Here is a 20,596-nt window from a genome sequence, read left to right on the forward strand (position 1 = left end):
TCACTGTGCTGAAATTCCCCAAAAATCGGCCACGTGAACCTCCTTAACGGGATGAGACACCGGATATCTTTAAGGATGTTTCCGCTTTACCTACTGACCAACATAAGTAAGTGACGTGGGGGGTTACCGAATCAGAAAAACACTCCCACAGACTATGAAATTATTCCAAAAATACCTGCGGAAGATGCGTAACTCAAAAATTATCGCATTTTTACGTTACACAACTGTCTTTTTTTAAATATTTTTTTTAGGTAACAGATTATAGAAGAATTTGATGAATACTTTAGCACAGAGTTGCACTCACGTGTCACACGGGTTTTCCTTCTTGACGTCAATAAACGAGTCACCATTCCGGAACGTCATTGGCTGCAGGGGTTGTTCACCAACAACTTCAACCCCCTACTTAGCGGTTCCTTCCTCAGTCTTCTTATTTGGTTTCGTGCTGAAAGGACGTAGAGCAAAGGAGTGGAAAAATTCCTTCGTTGTATGGATAATTTCTCGAGGATGGTTCACCTCCATAAGTTGTAAGTAACTTTATTAAATAATATGAATTTAAGAATATATTACTCTAATAATGTGCAGAGTTAAAGGGCGTGTTTAATGGTAGTACCATTACATGCACCCTATTCTTATAAAGCAATTGTTTAAATAACTTTATTGAATTAATTACTGTTAAGGAGTTTAATTTAAGCTTCAAAATATACAATTAGCCATTTCATTTTAATAAAACTTTCAGCTTTCGTAGAAAAACCAGATGCTCGTGGGAATTTGGCTAATTTACCGCTAAAATTACACTTTTAACACAATAGTTTAAATGTTTTGGGTCACAATTTTAATATATTACGCGTATAAATCTATTAAAATCATCATCATCATCCTCATCAATGAAGTTTAATTGATACTAGTGATGACGATGCTTACATACAGAGTAATTCACCTTTAAGCAGAGATTTAAAAGTAGAAGCTTGTACTCCATTAAAATACATTGAACTAAAAGTTTTTATAGTGTATTCTAATTTATTAAACTCAATGTACTTCCTTACAGCCTGCCAAGTTTGCATGACAATGAAGAAAAAACTTTCGATAGTAAAGATAGGTTCTATCTGTAACCTAATTACATTAAGAAATTGATACGAATGGAGTATAAAAACTGCAGCAAAACATGCCAAAAATATGCAAATTTATAGATAAATACTCTTTATTTAGTAACAATTTACCAGAAGGTATTTTCCTCCAGCAATCTTTATCGGAAGTAGAATGCTTATAATGGTAGATAATAAAATGGCATTAAAATATAATACGAGACCCGAACTTTTCCGTTACAGATCAACAAATAACGGAAAAACCTACAAGGAGAAAATTGCTTAAAAATTTTATTTTTATAGTTTCTGTTTCCTGCCAAAAAATTTACATTATAGGTCAATGACATATGCATCACAACAGAGTGAGAGGCGACTCCCCAACTAGGAAAAAAAAAGATTGAAAAATCCGCTTACTATACAATTGTGTCATTTGTAACTTACTTCACCCTCTTCCGGCGCCGTTAAATCCATTCTAGAAAAAATCTAGAAGTAATTTACAGAATAAACACGAAATCGATTGATTAAATAAGCACGTGTTTGTTTAATTAATCGATTTCTTATTCTAGAATTATGTTTAAGAAACTAATTAATTTAACGAAAGAGAAACCTATAAATTATAAAAGCATTGCTATAACAATCAAATTAAATTAATTCCTTTTTCATTCTAGAAAAATTTTCTAGAACTTTTCAAATTTATAGAAAAATCATTAGGATTATTCTGATTCGTTTCTATATACAATCGCCACTTCTTTTTGCTGTTTACACACTAAAATTTAATTGTTTAACGATTTTTTTCGTTTAAAAAATGCTTCATCCTCTTGCAGAATTATTGAATCTATTCTAGAAAAAAAAATCTAGAAATGATTTACACGTGTTGCAAACTTGTGAGTTACAAAACCATTGTTACAATAAACGAATTATTTTCTGTTGATTCCGACAATGGGTGTAACTTACATTTTTTCTCCTGAACAGCAATTGTTATAATTTATAATTTTTCTGAGAATCTAGAAAAAAGTTTTCTTGAATTTTAAAAATTTTTAGGACAAAAAAACGAGAAAATTGGAATTATTCAATCTGGATCTACCTCATTTTTATACGATCGCCACCCTTCCTTGTTTTTTACACACTAAAACTTAATTGTTTAACGGTTTTGATAGAAGTATGTTACATTATCTTGCATCTACACACCGCGGGAATATAGTATAATAGCGTAACTCACCCTTAAAAACTAGTTAAACTACATTATTTTACTCGAAAGTTACGAAAGAAAACAATTAAAACGCTACAGTACACATAGTAAGGTATATCCACTTATTAATTCTAGAGCAGATTGCTTATAAACATCCTTAAAATTAAAGTAATCATAGAAAGATAAAAATTTTCTAGAATTTTTTTCATCAAGAGCCCGTGTTTTAGTACCTATTAAACGAAACTGATAGGGGGTCACCCGTAAAAATAGGTTAAATTTCTTGGTATTCTTATAGAAAAACGTAACTAGGATGAGATAGATGTATCTCGTATAGTTTTAGAATAGATTTTCTGATACTTATCGGCAATCGTAACAATGCTTTGGAAGTATGTTACTAAATATAGAGCAATTATAACCTGTCTGAGGTTTGCCCTCATAACCTACTGATGCTTTATCGCCGTCTAATTTCAAGGTTTTGTCTCACAGCAAGACAAATCTCAATATAGGACAATTTAATAAATTAATAAATAAATCCCACACTTAAACTAATTTCTAGAGAAATTCCCTTCAGAAAGGTCAAATTTTCTTTTCTTTTATTTATTTATTTATTTATTTTTATTTCTAGCTTCACGAAAATGTTCAGGATAGCGATAATTCTATACGTTCTATCAATGGTTAGTTGCCAGAATATAGAGAAATTATCAGGTAAGAAAGTTTTTCATTTATAAACTGATTAACGTATAAAATATAAAAGAAAATAAAGCGTAAGATAATTAAATAAAAGCGTGTATTCATCTTTTTTATATATATATATATATATAAATATCCGTTTAAAAGTTACGCTTCAGTAACATTGCGTTACTTGTTTAATCTACGTGATCCAAAGCAAGTTATTTTACGTTAAATTTTCCTCTATAAATTTTATTTTATTCTACAGAATTTCTTTAAAAATATTTATTTTAATTTTAGAATTTAATAATTTATAAATTCTAGAATGATTTTTCTAACTAAATTACTAACATTCTTGAAATTTACATGATTTTATTTCAAATTCTTGAAAAATCTAAAACTACTGTACTTGTGTTTATTAAATAAATCAATTCCTATTGTAGAAAAATACATCTGTTATTAATTCTAGAATTATAAACACGTGTTCAGTAAAGTAATCAATTTCACTTCGCATATGGTAGATAATACACACCATATCGAATAAAATAGCGAGGCCGAAGTTTTCAACGCGAAAACGTGTACGTCGGACGTTCAGCGCCGTTTTCCTGTAAGCGTAGAAGTTTGACAATGGCGTTTGGAACGTCGAGCATGATTCCACTGACGTTCCAAACGCCATTGTCAAACTTCTACGCTTACAGGAAAACGGCGCTGAACGTCCGACGTACACGTTTTCGCGTTGAAAACTTCGGCCTCAACCTCTCTAATATCCTTAGTAAACAAATCGAAATGCATGTTAGTGTCATGAATGACTTATTGGTTTCTACGTGTTGCATGCGACGTGAGAAATCTCGATTTTTACAGGTGCTCTAACGTCCTCCTTCCATTCATGCTTGGCACCATCTTACAGAATCGTAAACTCTCTAAACAATTCCATGCCTGTCTCATACTGTTTATCTGAATAAAGGCTGCTTCGACCTGTTTACTAAGGTGTTTTACTCTACGGTGTGTACTATCTATTACATAAATGCCGAATGCTTTTAAAACACCTTGTATGTATAAGTATTATTGTTATACACTACTTTTTATACAGAAAAATCTTCGTAACAAACACAGCGATAAAATTTATAATTAATTCTTTTTTAGCTTGCTTCCAACTAAGAGAGATCAAAACGAGAGAGGCTCAAGCGTTAGGAACCGAAGGTATCAAGATATTTATACCAGTCTGTAAACAAAATGGAGATTTTGAAGACATCCAATGCGACAGTTTTCTACAGAGATGTTGGTGCGTAAACAGAAGTGGATTAGAAATCCCAGGAACTAGAGCATCTGATCGTAATTACGTTAATTGTAAAGGTTAGAGGCATCGATTCTATATTTTATGAGAAAATTTTAAAATTTTCAGCATATAAACGTAGTTATTTTCATCACCTTTAGCACCTGCAAAGTGTTCAAGATCTTTCTGTAGGATGTTCTGTGAAGATGGTTTCGAGTTAGATGCTAATGGATGCCCTATATGTAAATGCTACGATCCATGCGAAGTATGTGGATTTTATTAAAAAATAATTAATTTTAGAATCATTAATGTAGGATAAATAAACCACAAGATGACCTATTTTTTGATTAGTTTATAGAACATTTTTAGGTAGATTCATATCTATTTTTGGAAACGGAGCACTGTGTTCTATGTTCCAACCCATTTCATTACCTAATTCATTTATATTAAATCTTATTAATTTTACGTTTCTTGACATTGTTATAATTTAAAATAGGGAATTATAGACTGGTTGCATAATCTAGAACTGTTCACAGGCTCGTGTAGCAAATTACACCTTCTGAATTTAGGTTTCAGTACGATTTTCTGATATAAATTTTTAATTTTTACTCTCATACATCATCTCTTTGCTCTAGAAAATAAAGGGAGAGAGAAATATTTGAAGGGTTCAACCTTAAATGACATTTGAATCGGGGTCTATCTTGTGGAAAAGCAGCAAGTGTCCGCATTGCCACTTGAAAATATGTGAATTTTAATATATTAATTTGAAAATCTCAATTTTCAAGTAAAGCTTAATCAAATTTATGAATAAATTCCATAAACAGGGCTTTTATAATACCCAAAAACTCTAGAATTTCGACAAATTTTATATTAAAATTATTTCTAGACTCAGATAGAAGGAGTCACTAGTGCATTTGGACAATACCCAGGACACGGAGGCCTGAACCTAAGCCAGGTTTTTTTTTTATAATTGGTGGAAAGTCTCTATTGATTTATTACTTTATTCTTTGACTTTTGGAGAAGGATAAGACCTTATATTTGTAACTGAACCGAGTTCATAACATTTCTATCTGGGCGTAATTGCTTCGGGAATCATTTGATCTTAGGAACAATTCAATTTTAACAATAAACACGAACGAGCGACATATTCTTTAACAATCTGTTCCTTTAAAAATATATTAATTTTATATCATTTAATATTTTTTTACCAAAATTCTTTAAATTACAGAACATCAAGTGCCCAAATAAACAATCGTGTCACGTGGAAAAGATCCCTTGCTCTGAAGAGAAGTGCCCATCTATAGGAAATTGTAAGTTTACATAATTTTTCTTCGTGGTGATAATTACGATGATGATGAACTGTTTATTAATTTAGGCAGGGCTTCCAGAAGATTAGATCCCTTATGTTCTGAAGGATCTCCTCTATATTATCCAACTAACAAACCCTTCATTTGCACTAATAATTCCAATGGGGTGAGATGTCCCTCTGGTTATAAGTGTAACATCGTGTTAGATAATAATTTTGGAGTGTGTTGTCCATCGAAAGGTATCAAAGATTCAGGCATGCAAATTAGGTTGTGTCGTTATAAACATACTTAAATCGATGTTATTTTATAGAAGTAGAAGTAACGGATAAGCTTGAAGAATGTGTCCTAACTTACACTGGAAAATGCGGGAAGAAATGTGTAAAAGATAATGACTGCGAGGGGAATAAGAGATGTTGCCAGACTGAAACGTGTGGAAAAATGTGTGCAGCATCGCAAAATTCGAGTTGTAAGTATTGTATTAAATCTAAACTTAAGGGAAATGTTTTCTAATATAATACCACTTATAAGACTTGGGTTTTAAGTGATGTGGCAACGCAGCAGAGTGATCTGTCAAGAAAAAAGAACCTCCTCGGAGGACTTTCTATGCGAAAATGATACCCTATTTAGGTGTTAGACACGTGTACGTCACTTGGCCAGCCATTTAGTGAGGGTGACCCGCAATAATATACCAATGTTTAGTGATCCATTTAGCCACTCGCGGGATGTGTGGTTTGTAGTGTTTTTTTAAGAACTGTTGCTATCTTAATATTGTTATCTGAGATCTAATTTCTAGCTTGGGCTAAATTATGTATGTTCAGTGGCCCACAAAAATTACTATTATTCTATATTTTCATAGTCTGCGTGCCACATTTTTCCTTGTATATCTCCTTGCCACAACGAAACATACTGTAGACAAAATATAGTATTAAAAATTCTATATTTTACATTTTCTAGTGTGTTTTCAACAAGTGGCGGCATTAAAATCACTTAAAACTGTAAAGACTTCGTTGTGGCTACCTCGTTGTCGAGATAATGGTGATTTTGAATATAAACAATGTCTTCCTGACAATAAATTATGCTGGTGCGTCAATAACGATGGAATTCAACTCGGCAAAGCATTTACTCCCAAAGAATTATATAATTGTGGAAAGAATGGTAAAAGTAAGTTATAATCACTGTCGATCTTGTCGATTATAATAAAATTACTATAAAATATGAATTATAAAACATTGATAAATGCCCTTTCAGCTTCACCAAAACCTGGTATTTGTCCTTACGACGATGAGATATCTTGCGATAATGAATCGTGTACATCAGATGAAGATTGTGAAGGAAATAAGAAATGCTGTAAAAGTTTACATTGTGGTTTCAAATGTGTTGCGGCACTTCCTAAACCTCCAAAGATCCCAACAAGTAAGACTTTTCTGTTAATATTAAAATTAGTCTGTTAAAATTTTGTCATATAGTTTTATTTTTTAAAAGAAAACTCAAGATTTATAGTAGTTACAGACAGATTAGGGGAGAGCCAAACTCGAGATAGCTCCCAGACACTAGGAACATATCGCTTGTTATGGAAGCATCAACACAAACGTGAGAGTTCGTGGCACTGGAATTCATTCCATGAACTCCCGTGTTCGGGGTATCATCTGGCACGAATTCCAGTGATTGTAATTTGTGAATCGGCCCGATCAGTGGCAGTTTTAAGTGTAGCTATCTGGACTAGGGGTAATACACTTTCAAAACTTGTAAATCTTGATCCAGTACGCGAACTTTAGTATTAGCTAAGATCCTAGACCTTTAACAGTATCATGGATCATGTGATACAAGGTTTACATTGAATAAAGGGTCTTAAAAGTCTTAGATTGAGGCTTAATTCTGCCATCTAAATTGATACTACTATAAAATCCTGGAATAGTCTTTGTATTTCTTTAATAATATAACTTAATTATGCCAATTTATTCTTTCTCTTGCATAGTTTGCGAACATTTAAGGAACATCGGAATGCAGCTAATTGCAAACAACAGAAGTTTGGCCATTCCGGTACCACAATGTTTACCAGATGGTAAATATAGTCCCAGACAATGCGATACCAAAGATAACTGTTGGTGCGTTAACACATTTGGAGTGAAAGTCACTGGTTCTGAACATAAATTTAAGGATCCCATTAGTTGTAGAGAAGGTTTGTAAATAAATATCATTTGTTGTTTTAAATTTTAATGTAGAGAATTAATAATATAAATATATCTTTTAGCAAGATCCATCGATAAATGCGATGGAAGAATATGCCGTTTGGGATGCCCTTTCGGATTTGAAACGGATAAAGATGGCTGCGAAATTTGTGAATGTAGAGATCCTTGTCAGGTACTTAATTGTGTAATTAAATTCTTCAGATTTTCATTTAACTTTGAGAAATGCTACTTGATATCGGCCCTAATTCAGAATATCTGTAAATGTCCTCAACTTGTGTAATAGAAACACCATGTCTAGTGGACATGTTAAGTTATAAAGACTTTAGACAAATGTAACTTGCAATGCCACTCTTATATAACATTACGTAATTTAAAGTTCTATTATTGATACATAATATTGTATATAATTTAGGATGGTAACTGGTACTGTAAATTTGGAATGTAAGCACGTGTGTCTGAGACTCCCAAAAGCGCAAGGCCGTGTGTTTTACCTAATAACCCTCATTTTAAGGTGTTTTATGTCTCTGAATGCATTCTTAATGGGCTTTTAGTTCATTTTGAAAACGGAGACAATGTTAGTAAAGGACGAGGAGGCTAAGAAGGATTGGATTGATGGAAATAGGATAATGCAACCATGGTCAATCTGCCAAGAAGAGTGCGCCTCAGTATGACATTTTATGGGAGACTGACTCCTATTTAGGTGTTAGACGTGAAGAAAGACTAGAAAACTCTACGTGGCTAGCCCATTGGTAGGAGCAAAGAAGTGTTCAGTAGTTTCAGTAGCGAACCACTTGGCCATTAGTGGGCCAGATTAAGATAGAATAAATGAAACATTATTATTACATATAATTATATTTTATATTTATATAAGATATCTATGTTAATTGCATTTTTTTATTTAGGATGTAAAATGTTCAACTAATCACGTTTGCAAACTAATAGAAGTTCAATGTGATTATGGCTGGTGTCCAAAAGTACCTATGTGTAAGTTTAAGTCAACCACAATTATAAAACTACAGAATGTCCGAAAAGTCTGGAATCACAGAATTTATATTCCTTCAACCTTCAAACTACAGAAGAAGTGTTGTTTCTTTGCAATCAACAGAGCGCGTGGGGATCAGCAATTCTATTGTCACGTGTTAAGATGATGACCCTTCAACTGTTTTGAAGAAGTACTACTTTTCTTTATAATTAACAGAGCAAATGAGCTTAATATTTTCACTCTCACCTGTCAAGACGGTAATCGTCAAATCTTCAGATCCCTCTGCAGCAGGGTACCACGTTTCTTTCTACTTGAAATACGGGGATCAAAATCTTTATCATGCGTCAAAATGGAAAGCCTAAACTTCCAGGCATCTTTGAAGAAATGATAGGTCTGTTGTATACAAGAGGGATCGGCAGCTTTACTGTTAACTACCAAAATGATGATTCCCATATGATCTGTTGAATAGGAAGGAACATACGTGCTTTCATTGGATTAATGGAATAAGGAGAAGTAACACATGGGCGATCTGCCAGGACTGAGTGCCACCTGGGAGAAGTATGTATGGGAGACTGGCTTCTATTCAAGTGTTAGACACGTATAGAAAATCCAAAAACTTCCATGTGACCAGCCCGTTGGTCAGCGTGGTGCAAAACCGCGACGTCAGCTACCAGTGGGCCTGCAAAGATGTTTAGAAGGCGAAAAATTCTATAGTTCTAGATTTTTCGGATATCCTGCATACTGATATATGCTGAATCTCGTAAAGCTAATTTAGGAGATACTTTCAAACTATTTAATTAAATGTTTATTTCTCAACTATACTCCGAAGAATTGATAGACGTAAATTTTAAATTTAGGTGAGCCAATCCCATCAAATTTATGTCCTTACGGAAGTCCCCTCTTTCGAGAAAACAGCAGCCAATTGATTACGTGCGATCCTTACGTAGAATTAGGGAAACCGTCAGAATGTCCAAATTCCCATAAATGTATTAAAAATGAAGAATTTTCTGGCATTTGCTGCTTGAGTAAGTGGTTAGAGACTGGATTTCACTAAAAGAATTAAAAACCATGCGCTTAATACGCAAAATTCTACAATTTCAGATGGGCAAATTACAAGAAACACGAGAAATCAACTTGTAATTGCAAAAATTGGATCGTGTCCTGCTGTATTACCCTGGGAAGCTGGACTTTGTATAAATCAGTGCCTGTACGACAATGAGTGTCCTGGATACCAGAAATGTTGCCTTAATGGATGTGGAAAGTATATGTGTAAAGATCCTGAAGGTAAGAATTACAGATTTAAATATTTTAAATTGTACAGAAATACATACACATGAGTAATGTTACAAAACACAAAATCTTACACAATACTACATTTATAAAACAAGTCAAGTCGTTTGATAATTAAACTCTGACGTAACCGACTCCTTAACGTGATAAAAAATAGCACAAAGCTAATCAACTAACTACAAGATGCTAGCACAATGGGGTCTTCAACACATAGAGTATACTACAAATAGGGTCTACAATATTTAGAGTGCTTTACGACTTGACAACACATGACAATTGGCTTCAGCCTTGTGTAAGAAACATCCCATCTTACAACAATTGAAGGCTATTCCCACTTAAAAGATTAAATGCTTAAAAATATTAATATTGTTTTATTTTCAGGTTTTACGAGTAAAATAGGGCAATGCCCATATAACGTGTCAAGTAGCTCAGAAAATTGTGACTTCCAGTGCAAGAATGACTACCAATGCAAAGGTGACAGTAAATGCTGTTCGAATGGGTGCGGTACTCAATGCATGAATCCAATTAAAATGAAAGGTATTATTATTATTTTAAATAAATATACTTTAAAATTAATAATTCCATATGTAAAATGATCAATTTTTTGCATTAAAGCCTGCGAACATCAAAGAGAAGTAACGATACAACGTGTCAGGCAAATGGGATTGAAACCGAATGAAGTTTACATTCCGACGTGTCAAGCTGATGGTAGTTACGATAGGATTCAATGCAATCCTGTTCGTGAGCATTGTTGGTGTGTAGATAATTATGGGGTTAGAATACCTGGAATTAAACCTCGACCAGCCTCAGAAATTGACTGTAAAAGTGAGTATTTTTAATTATTTAAACAATAATAGTGAGTGACTTAGATAATACGCACTCCGTTTTGTTATTTGGGAGGATCCAGGTCAGGGTTGCGAACATTTTCATAAATGGCTGTAGATGGATTATTTATCACTTACACTATGATTAAAAATTGCGGTCCGGCATTGTGACAATGTCACAATAAAATAATTGATTTTTATATTGAAAATTAAATTCATTGTATATTTAACAAACTTATATTATATTTTGAATAAAAGATATAGGTAAAATTAATGAACGTTTTCTTTTCTAAAGATGTGGACACTTGCCCATCAATTAAGTGTAATCTCACTTGTCCCGTTGGCTTTAAACATGACAATGCGGGATGCCCTATTTGTGCTTGTGAAAATCCTTGTGAGGTAAGTAAGAATTTTGATTAATTCCGATTGTAATTAAGGAATATTATTAGGAGGAAGACAGTCAGAGTGCTCTCTGAGCACGGGTTAAAAAGTTAGAACAGTATTGTTTGCTCTTATATATCATCATGTAGCAGGGACGGATTTTGAGCGGTGCACAGAGCGCAGCCCCCTAATCTTCTGGGGAATATCCCAGAAGATTTAGGGGTTCACCAGAAGAATCTGGGGTTCTCTTGCATTCTCATCTGGAGTTTTTTCAAGTAAAGCCAGAGTGCTTCCGGTTGTAAAACATTTTGTAAGGCTTATTGTTCCCTTTCTGCATACTCCCTATAGATTTCTAGATCCGCTATTGTCATCTAGGCAAAGTCTATATTTTTTTAAATGAAGAATTAATGTTTTTGGGTAGAATTGTGACTAAATTCTTCATCTAACTCTTCCTTCAAATCACTTCGTCTTTCTTTTCTCTTTGTTCCACCCACTGACAATTTACTAAATTTACATTTATCAGTTGGTCCTTTCATCAGTATTTTATATAATTTAACTTGCTTATTTCGGAATGATAATTAAATATACCACTTTAAACAATATCTAAATTAACAATCCATATTTTCAGAATATTAAATGTAAAAGTCCATTGGAAGAATGTAGAGCAGTAAAAGTGAAATGTATCACGGAACCATGTCCACCTCTAGCTTTATGTGAGTTTTATACAGAAAATAAGTTAATTTATAATTAACTTTTTACTAAAAGAAATTATTTTTAGGCTTACCGAGACTGGAAAATCCATGCCCGATAGGAAGACCTCTAGAAAAATATTCTGGAAATGTAATTCCATGTGGACCATCTGGCGACACTTGTCCTTCCTCTCATAGATGCCACATGAGCCCCTTGGGAGAATATTCCGTTTGCTGCCCTAAAACAAGTATGATTTACATAATATATATATCTGAATATATAGTAAAACTCAAGTTATGCAGAGGTTCTTAGAAATGTTAGTGTACATCGATTCTGTACATGATAAACAGGGTCGTGGGTTCGCTAGGATTTTCCGAGGTTTTTTCGCATGTCTGATGCCTAAATAGAGGCCAGGTTTCTTTCGGGAAGTCATCTTCCCCTTGGCAGATCGCTCTTGTATTGATTGTGTCATCGTAAAGAAGCATTATTGCTTTGATTCCTCTTTTAAATCCTTACTTCAGAACCGTTCCTATTCGTGATCAATGTTAATCTTTCTAGATACACATAAATCCTTATAGAAAACTACGGAATCGTGTCGTTAGGTTTAACATTGCTATTCCCGAATTCCTGAGCAATTTCAGTGGCTCATGTAGGCCCATCAATCCAGTGAATGATGGAATAAGGCAATGCGAGACGAGAACGATCTGCCAGGAGAAAGCACCTCCAGGTGGACTATCTACGAGAAACTGGTCCTCATTTCTCTAATTTAGGCGTTAGACACGGGAACTAAACCCAGAAAACTCCACGCAGCTGTCTTTTAAAATAAATGGGTATTTATTTTTGTAGGATCGGATTGTATGACAGCCAAATCTTATGGAAGTTGTAACTCTACATTAGACAGATGGTATTTTGACAAAGACAAGAACTCTTGCCAACGTTTTGTTTATAGCGGTTGCGGTGGTAACTTAAATAACTTTGAAAGCAAAGAACATTGCGAAGCTACTTGTCCAGGTAATGGTTTTAATGAAATGAACATTAATTATCTTTGAAGTATATGTAACTAAGTATAAAAATATTGTGCTAGTAAAATTGACTATAATCTTTAACTCTATGTAGTATAGAAGCATATTTATTTTCATCAGAAAGTATAATGCTATTCGAGACCCTTTTACATCATTTTTGTAAAGTAATGGCCTCGTTACATAGTTGCTTAATATTGTAAGTGATTTAGGATCTTACTAGCACTAGATTCCGAGTACTAAGGCCTCGGATGCTGTGCATATCTGAGGCCCTAGGCGGAAACCTTAGTTTCCCACGCCTAAAAATGCTATTGGAAGCGGGTTAATGTAACCCTCGGTGCCAAGATGGCGGCTCGTCTCTGATTCCAGCAAGGAAACAGTGGAACGCACGTTCTAACCTAACCTAATCTATTCTAATAATTTAGTTCCTAATAATTATGGTAATTTATTAGAATAGGTTAGGTTAGGTTAGAACGTGCGTCCCACTGTTTCCTTGCTGGAATCAGAAACGAGTCGCCATCTTGGCACCAGGGGTTACATTAACCTGGAAGCGTTTAAGCTTCATTCTTGTTTTTCATATAATTTGCTATTTAAAATTTTAAAATCTTCCAATAAATAGAAATTTATGTTATATTTTTTAGTATTTTCAGTGTTGACTTCTTGCGAAGAATATAAAGAAAAGGCACTGACAAATAAAAATGATAGTGACATTACTTTTATTCCAAAGTAAGTTAATTATTATTCATTCTTTCTGTTTCTATTGTTCAAGATCTAGGAATATGAAGTTTATTATTACATTAAGTACATTATAAATTAACAAATAGAATTATTTTTCTCTCAGGTGTAATAAGAAAACAGGAGAATGGGATCTCGTCCAGTGCATCGAATCATTGGGTTTGTGTTGGTGCGTTAACAATAAAGGAATGAAAATCCCGGGAACGGCTGTACGTGGACTGCCACATTGCCACAAACGTAAGAATAAATAATTTTTTAATAACATTATGTAGCATAAATATATAGATAAACCATAGCATGCTGATGTCTCCTGGGGGAAATAAGAGGGCCTTTTTGCACATACACGGACATAAAATTATTTTCCACACCCCCAAATACTTGTATTTATACTGACTAATTAACGCGAGGCATCAGTGCATTATGAGTTAATCGATCTCAATGCGATTGTGACTTATAAATGGACCTGTCACGATACTGACGAATATAATTTTGTTTAATATTAATTATTTTAAAATGTAATTATAATTAAATATTTATATAAACGGTGAAATGTTTTAAATAGGTAAAGCAAGAAAATTAGATGATTTGCCACGTAAGTACACTTTGAATTAGTTTTTTAAATTAATTATTCTTCGTTAATAAATATATGTATATTAATTCTTTTAGTGTGTCCAGGAGGAGAACCTGCACATATATGCCCTAAAAATTTATGTCATAACAAAATGTGTTTTGCACATCCTAAATCAATCTGTAGAATAAATCCTTGCGGTGGGTGCCATATTGAGTTCTACAGCGAAACAAATGAAAAAGTTAACTGTAACGAAGGTATTTACAATTTTATATAAATATTATGGTGTATTTTTTTCTATAAATATTAATTTACATTTCTATTTATCAGGTCTTTCGGCATGTTATAGTGAAGTCCAAGAAGTAATTAATAGCCCGGCATGGAGCAGACAAGATACTCCCTTATCGGAAGTAGCGCATATGCTACCGAAAGACTTTAGAATAAATTCAAACCAGTTTACTACAATTATTAATAGAGAATTACAGGCTAAACAGTCAGTCGAAACTCCTTCTCGTCCACGTAAGATTCTATATACTTTTTCGTATTTAAAACATTAAACAGTATCTCGTTTAATTTCACTTAATTGCAGGTATCTCACACGTGACATTAGATATTGGTCTTTTAGGATCAAAACTTACATTTCACACAGACGGCCAACAGAATAAACAACAATTTAGCAGGAAACAGGACTACAACGAACAGCATCTTCCACAAAGATCATCAATGAAGATCGGTAGTTGTCCAGATTCTGGAGAAATGAAATCTATGCTCGAAGGCTTGATCACGGGATGTAGTACAAGTTGTTCTGTCGACACAGATTGTCCCGGTACAGACAAGTGTTGTCTGTCTGCCTGTGGACTCACGTGCCATAAAGCTGTAATTCGCTCCGACGAAGGTAAGCTTATAAAATCTATTTATTAATTAAAGGATCGTTCTTATGCAAATTTTTCCCCATATCTGTGGAGAAGCTGTTGCTTTATAAGTGTGAGTTTTAAAATCAATTTATAACCCACCATACTGCATAAAGGACAACTCCTTTCAGTTTGTTTTTTAAATACAGATAACTCGCACGGGTAGTAAAATATGGTAATAAAATATTGAATATCTGTCTTTTGGGTTAATCTGTGAATAAGTACGGTTCAAATACCTAAAATTTGGACAAATATATATATTTTTTAGAGATTTGTGCGCAAACAATGCTGTTTTTGATTTATTTATTTTTCTTCTATTAAAGCTCAATCTATGTCAAAGTCATTGGTGATCAAACCACCGAAATGTTCTTCGGAGGGTGGATATTCTATTGTGCAGAGACAGGGAGAATTTTCATGGTGCGTTGACAAATTCGGAAAACCTCTCGAAAAAACCCTTACTAGGGGAGAAATAAAATGCAATATGGATGGTGAGTTTTATTTTAAATTTATAATTTTTATTATTTTATTGATTAACTGTATTATTGTTTGTTAAAAAATAATATTTATAATTTTAGGAACAATTAAAGAAAGAAAAGAAATTGGTCCTGGTGAGTAACTTCGTTTTTCTTTTATGAAATTAAGAATTTTTCTATTTCAAAAATGGTTATAATTCTGTTGGCTCTGTTGATATGGGTGCTAGAAGAACTCTCTTCATACTTAGCACAAGTTTAACCAGAACTATAATGACTCAGCCAGATGGTGAGGATCGTGACTTGAAATATCTGCATCAAACCATGCGTGGAATTTTTGAGGATTCGATCCAGAATGGACTCGAAACCAGGTCCTTCAGAGCAGCAAGAATTTGATGTCTTCTATTCCTTGCTGGTTTCGACATTGAAACCGAATGCTCCGGGTTTTTGGTAAACCTGACTCTGCCCCTAGCTAGCTTTTGACTCGAATCTGTATCCTCCAGAGTAGTGGGCCTCTGGTGGAATCAAATCTCTTTAGCATCTCTATTATTTGCCTTATCTTTTCCCATAATTTCGCGTACAGTTAGTGTTAAGTATATACCGGAGCATTAGAGGTTTGTTTTTTCATGCCCGACGTGGGTTGGTCAAATCCACACTAGGGAAATCGGTGGTGAGGAGCGGGGCACAACATATTCTAGACAGACCGCCCAAGAAAAATTCCTGGAGTCGCTCGCGTGGATTCGATTCTGGGTTCCCTAGATAGGCTAACTTCTTAATCACCTCATCGTCACATTTATACTTTTTTTAATATATAAAATAATTAACATCAAAATTTAATATTATTTGTTTATTTTTAATTTAGTTTGCCTGTCATCCAACAAAGTTCCAAAAGTCTGTAAGGATGAATGTTTAAAAGCTTTCTGTCATCAGCATCCTTTGGCCATTTGTAAAGCTGATCCATGTGACGACTGCGCCATTTCTTTTTACAATAGCAGAGGGGAGAAAGTGAACTGTTTAGGTACATTCCACTCAAAAATTGTATATAAAATTAATTGTTTATAAAACTGTGTTCAAGTTGTTAATTCGTGTGACAAATAATTCCGATTTTATTGTTAAAAGAATTAAAAGTACTCTTATCACTTACAGATAAATGTATTCAACCTATCGAAAGAGGAACGTGTGATAAGTCTTATAAACGATATTTTTTCAACCCTATCCGGAATCGATGCGAACATTTCACCTATACGGGCTGCGGTGGAAATGATAACAATTACAAAACTAAAGAAGAATGTGAAAAAGCTTGCCAAAATCCAGGTAAGATATCTGTTATTGGCCAAGATATAAAATTTCTTGTTGCACGAAAGAGTTGATTTCAGATGCCACAGGGACATACACGGGAACTTGCGAAACCACTTATAACGTCACTGGGGCATCCTATATTTTAAGATTTTTACTTATTTAAAAAAGAAAAATTAAATTTTATCACGTTTCAGTTCCCGTGTGCGATCAGCCAAAGGATTCCGGCAGCTGTAAACATTTCGTCCATCGTTGGTATTATAATAAATATACCCACAACTGTGAAAGTTTTCAATATGGTGGATGCGGTGGTAATAACAATAACTTTGAAACAAAGGAATTGTGTGAAGCGAGATGTCCAGGTTTGCATATAATATTTCAAGATAAGTTTAAAATATTAACTTAATTTTAATATTAAACTATACATTTCAGATTCCGTACTCTGTCCTTGGGGTCAAGTAACAGATCATATGAAAGTCTGTAGTCGATATAAATCTTGTGTAGAGACCTCTTGTCCAGCAAATCCGAAAGCGATGTGTACCGTGGATCCTTGCACATGCGAGCCGTATTTTGTAGATGCGCATGGAAAATTTGTAGCGTGCGATTTCTCATTAAGAGGTATATTTTAAATTAATCTTTTGATTTATTAAATATGTGTAGTTTTAAATCTTGAGCCAACTTCCAATACGTTCTTTTACAACGAGTTTCAAGTAGAAGCTTCATTAGCGAAAAAACAATAAAATAATTGCTTTCACTGCAACTGCTTCTGAATTACAGTAAAATAAGCTATATTTAAATTCTTATTCGATAGGACCTTTACAACTGGTAGCACCAGCCGTAACTAAAGAAACACGATGCCAAAATGCCAGAAGAAAACATCTTTCTGAAGCATCACCGTACGTTGCTCAATGTGATAAAGATGGAAATTTCAAACCAAAACAATGCAGTTCTAATCTTCGAGCCATCACAAAATGTTGGTGCGTGGATGAATATGGTCGACCGGTTCAAGATTCTTCAACCCTCCGAAGCGATGGCTCGTGTGGTAAGTGATGTATCGATATTCCTCACGAGTTTGTATAATTCCTCATTTCCTTATTACAATGTTAAAGTACTGTATATAAAATTTAACTTAAAACATATTTTTATTGTATTTATGTTTAGAATTTGTTAAAGTTGATCACGTAGACGTGGAGCTTTCTTTCAAACATAATTCAACTTCGTATGCTGAAAATAAGAAAGTCTTCATTAAAAAGTATGGCGATTTCTTTAAGTAATATTTTTTAAAATTAAATCAATAACATTTGTAATAAAAATTACGTAAAAATTTCAGTGCCGTAGAAAACTTTTTGCATAATATGTCAGCCGATACTGGTGAAGTGGCTCTGAAGATCCTTCCGAACAATACAGTGATAGTATTTACATTGAAGGGAGATAATAAAGAACAAATTGCTTATCAACTTGAGAAAATGGTGAGTTTTCTTCGCTAATTTTAATAACTTCTTAAAGATTTTCGTATTGAAAGAAACTTCATTTAGGTGAAGAATGGTAACATGGCTCTACATTCGAAATCCGATGTTCTGCCGGTTGACGTTAGTGCCTCACACTTTCATCACGTGAGTGAATCTGCACCCAGTAAATTTTATGAATATGAAAATACAAAATTGAAAGATTTAGGAGAAAATGGGTCAGCAGTAACAGCAATCGCCATAGTTTCTGTAGTCGGAGCTGTGTTATTGATTCTTATAATAGCAACTCTGGTAAGTAAATTTTCCAATAGTTTGCCTAAATTTAATTGAGTTTAAATAATATTTTTTATATATTTAGCTGTACAGAAAGCAAAGAAACAATTACGTCCCTCAAAATTATTCAGAAGACTGCTCATCCGTACGTAATTTATCAAAATTTCTAAATATATAGTTTTTAAAATGTGACATATAATTTTTCTTCTTTCAAAAAAATAGGAATCCAGGAAAAACTTCTTGCAATATTTATTAAATAAATTCAATCTTCAGAACAGGAATACAAACAGTAATATAAACGCTGTAACGTCCGTTTCATCTTCTCAAGCTAGACATATCGAGGATAGAAGTCAGACAGCCGTACAAACGAATTCGGATTCCAAACAAGAGATCGTCAGAGAGCCGTTGTAGAACATTGTAAAATTGATATGGACATTACTGAAATATTTGGCTTATCTTTATGAATTTTCTTCTTAATTTTATTATAAAGTGGGCATATGCAAGGTTGGAGTAAGACTTGTTGTGGTTCTAAATTATAACAGGCCCTTCTTCGCTACCAAATAATGTGGGGCCCCAAAATATGGAATCATAACGAGAAGCTGCAGCTTGTTTAGCTTATGTGTAAGTTCCAAGCAAATGCAAGGATCCAGATTCTTAAGAACACTGAAGATTTAATTCCTTTAGGGACTCGAATTTGGATTTCCACAGCAATAGACTCGAGTCCGGTTATATCTTGAGAAGTTCCATGGTGGAAGACTCAGACATCCTTCATCACTCAGGCAGTCTTGCTATGGGTGTGGATGAACTCACGATGAATTTGAAATAGCCTTAAAAAGCCCACAAATTAGAAAAAAATTAAAAATAAAGCATAAACCAAGATTTTCAACATTTATTTTTCATTATACTTGTAAGCATGTTTTCCAAGTCAAATTGAAACTGTTGATGTCCATATCAATTGTTTTTTGCTACTTGAAAATGACCAAATTTTACAAATTGCTCAAATAAATAAAGACCTTGAGCAAGAATACCTTAGTTCATTTTTTCAAGTATCTGGGTAAAGCAAACCCTGAAGTTCGAATTTCACGGTTATATCAGTCTTCAAAACGGTCTTAGAATCTTATAGACAGGTCACAATTATCTTAGACCAGTCTATGAGAAGTGGATCGTGAGCCTGGAATTATATCTGTTGTATCTTGTGTGTTATATCTATGTGTGTTCAACAATGTTCAACAAATGGACTGAGTTAACTTTCTTGCTCAAAGGTCTTCGTATGTAAAACCAAACTAAGACAGCTTTTTAATAAATTTTTGTACATATTTTTCACTTCATTTTCTTGGATATTTTAATAATTTTATTTAAAATAAGTGTTTTTATAAAAAACAAACAAAAGTTCAACTTCACTTATATTTACATTGATGAGAATAGATTTAATATTAAAATATTTATTTTTATAGAAGAAAAAAAAATATAGCGCTGTATATATTGTATAAAGTTGATAACGATGTAAATATTTGTCGAGTTGAATAATTAAAAACAGTTATTTAAATATTCCTTGATTAGACAATTTGTACTTTAAGCTTCATTCTTTCAAGGATTTTATCAAATATTGTTGATATTTTTTTTTGCATTTGGAACTTGTAAGTTATATTTTTGAGTGATATGAAAATAAATATATTAAAATTAAAACATTTTTTGTGTGTTTTTCGTATTTTAATCACTTGTAAAAGTTGTTATAACTGAATAATTGATACTTTATTGTATATGAGCTATGTTTAGCCTTTACAGAATAAAACTCGTAGGACTACTTACCGACTTTGCACTTTTTGAGACACCATTGCTCGAGCGGAGTACTGCGGTGGATGAATACAAAACGGAGTCACGTAATCTCGTGAACCCATTTTGTATTCATACTGAACACAATTGAATACATTTCTGTTTTTCGATCTATACAAAGGTTCAAAATGATGGGTTTTGTTAAAAAA

At 33.4% G+C, this 20,596-nt stretch overlaps 2 protein-coding genes across 2 annotated transcripts in view; one reads left to right on the top strand and one right to left on the bottom strand.

Annotated features, from left to right (window-relative positions):
- LOC136981569 (uncharacterized) overlaps positions 1-20,596 on the bottom strand; it is a 451,600-nt gene that overhangs the window by 285,949 nt on the left and 145,055 nt on the right. The gene's annotated exons all lie outside the window — the stretch shown is intronic.
- On the top strand, positions 272-19,025 carry LOC136981530 (uncharacterized). Its single transcript, XM_067277832.1, has 38 exons — positions 272-524; positions 2,897-2,976; positions 4,084-4,293; positions 4,375-4,478; positions 5,442-5,523; positions 5,589-5,759; positions 5,831-5,986; positions 6,475-6,681; positions 6,769-6,933; positions 7,496-7,699; positions 7,772-7,881; positions 8,612-8,693; positions 9,549-9,716; positions 9,793-9,975; positions 10,363-10,518; positions 10,597-10,806; positions 11,101-11,204; positions 11,815-11,899; positions 11,965-12,123; positions 12,723-12,887; positions 13,537-13,621; positions 13,737-13,867; positions 14,193-14,222; positions 14,297-14,455; positions 14,529-14,717; positions 14,788-15,093; positions 15,433-15,597; positions 15,685-15,717; positions 16,442-16,597; positions 16,726-16,893; positions 17,073-17,237; positions 17,308-17,493; positions 17,687-17,917; positions 18,037-18,127; positions 18,206-18,344; positions 18,411-18,632; positions 18,700-18,759; positions 18,837-19,025. Exons 1-38 carry the CDS (start codon positions 487-489, stop codon positions 19,023-19,025), a joined length of 5,544 nt encoding a protein of 1,847 aa, XP_067133933.1. The 5' UTR covers positions 272-486.

This window comes from Centruroides vittatus, unplaced genomic scaffold, assembly GCF_030686945.1.
Source record: "Centruroides vittatus isolate TY-2023 unplaced genomic scaffold, ASM3068694v2 contig_767, whole genome shotgun sequence".
Classification (NCBI taxonomy): domain Eukaryota; kingdom Metazoa; phylum Arthropoda; class Arachnida; order Scorpiones; family Buthidae; genus Centruroides; species Centruroides vittatus.

What these genes read in the sequence shown, in the direction of transcription:
- LOC136981530 (XM_067277832.1), top strand. Translation starts at nt 487, where the DNA reads ATGGATAATTTCTCGAGGATGGTTCACCTCCATAAGTT. An exon ending in GAATATAGAGAAATTATCAG is followed by an intron (nt 2,977 to 4,083) that starts GTAAGAAAGTTT and finishes ATTCTTTTTTAG; the next exon opens with CTTGCTTCCAACTAAGAGAG. An exon ending in TAATTACGTTAATTGTAAAG is followed by an intron (nt 4,294 to 4,374) that starts GTTAGAGGCATC and finishes CATCACCTTTAG; the next exon opens with CACCTGCAAAGTGTTCAAGA.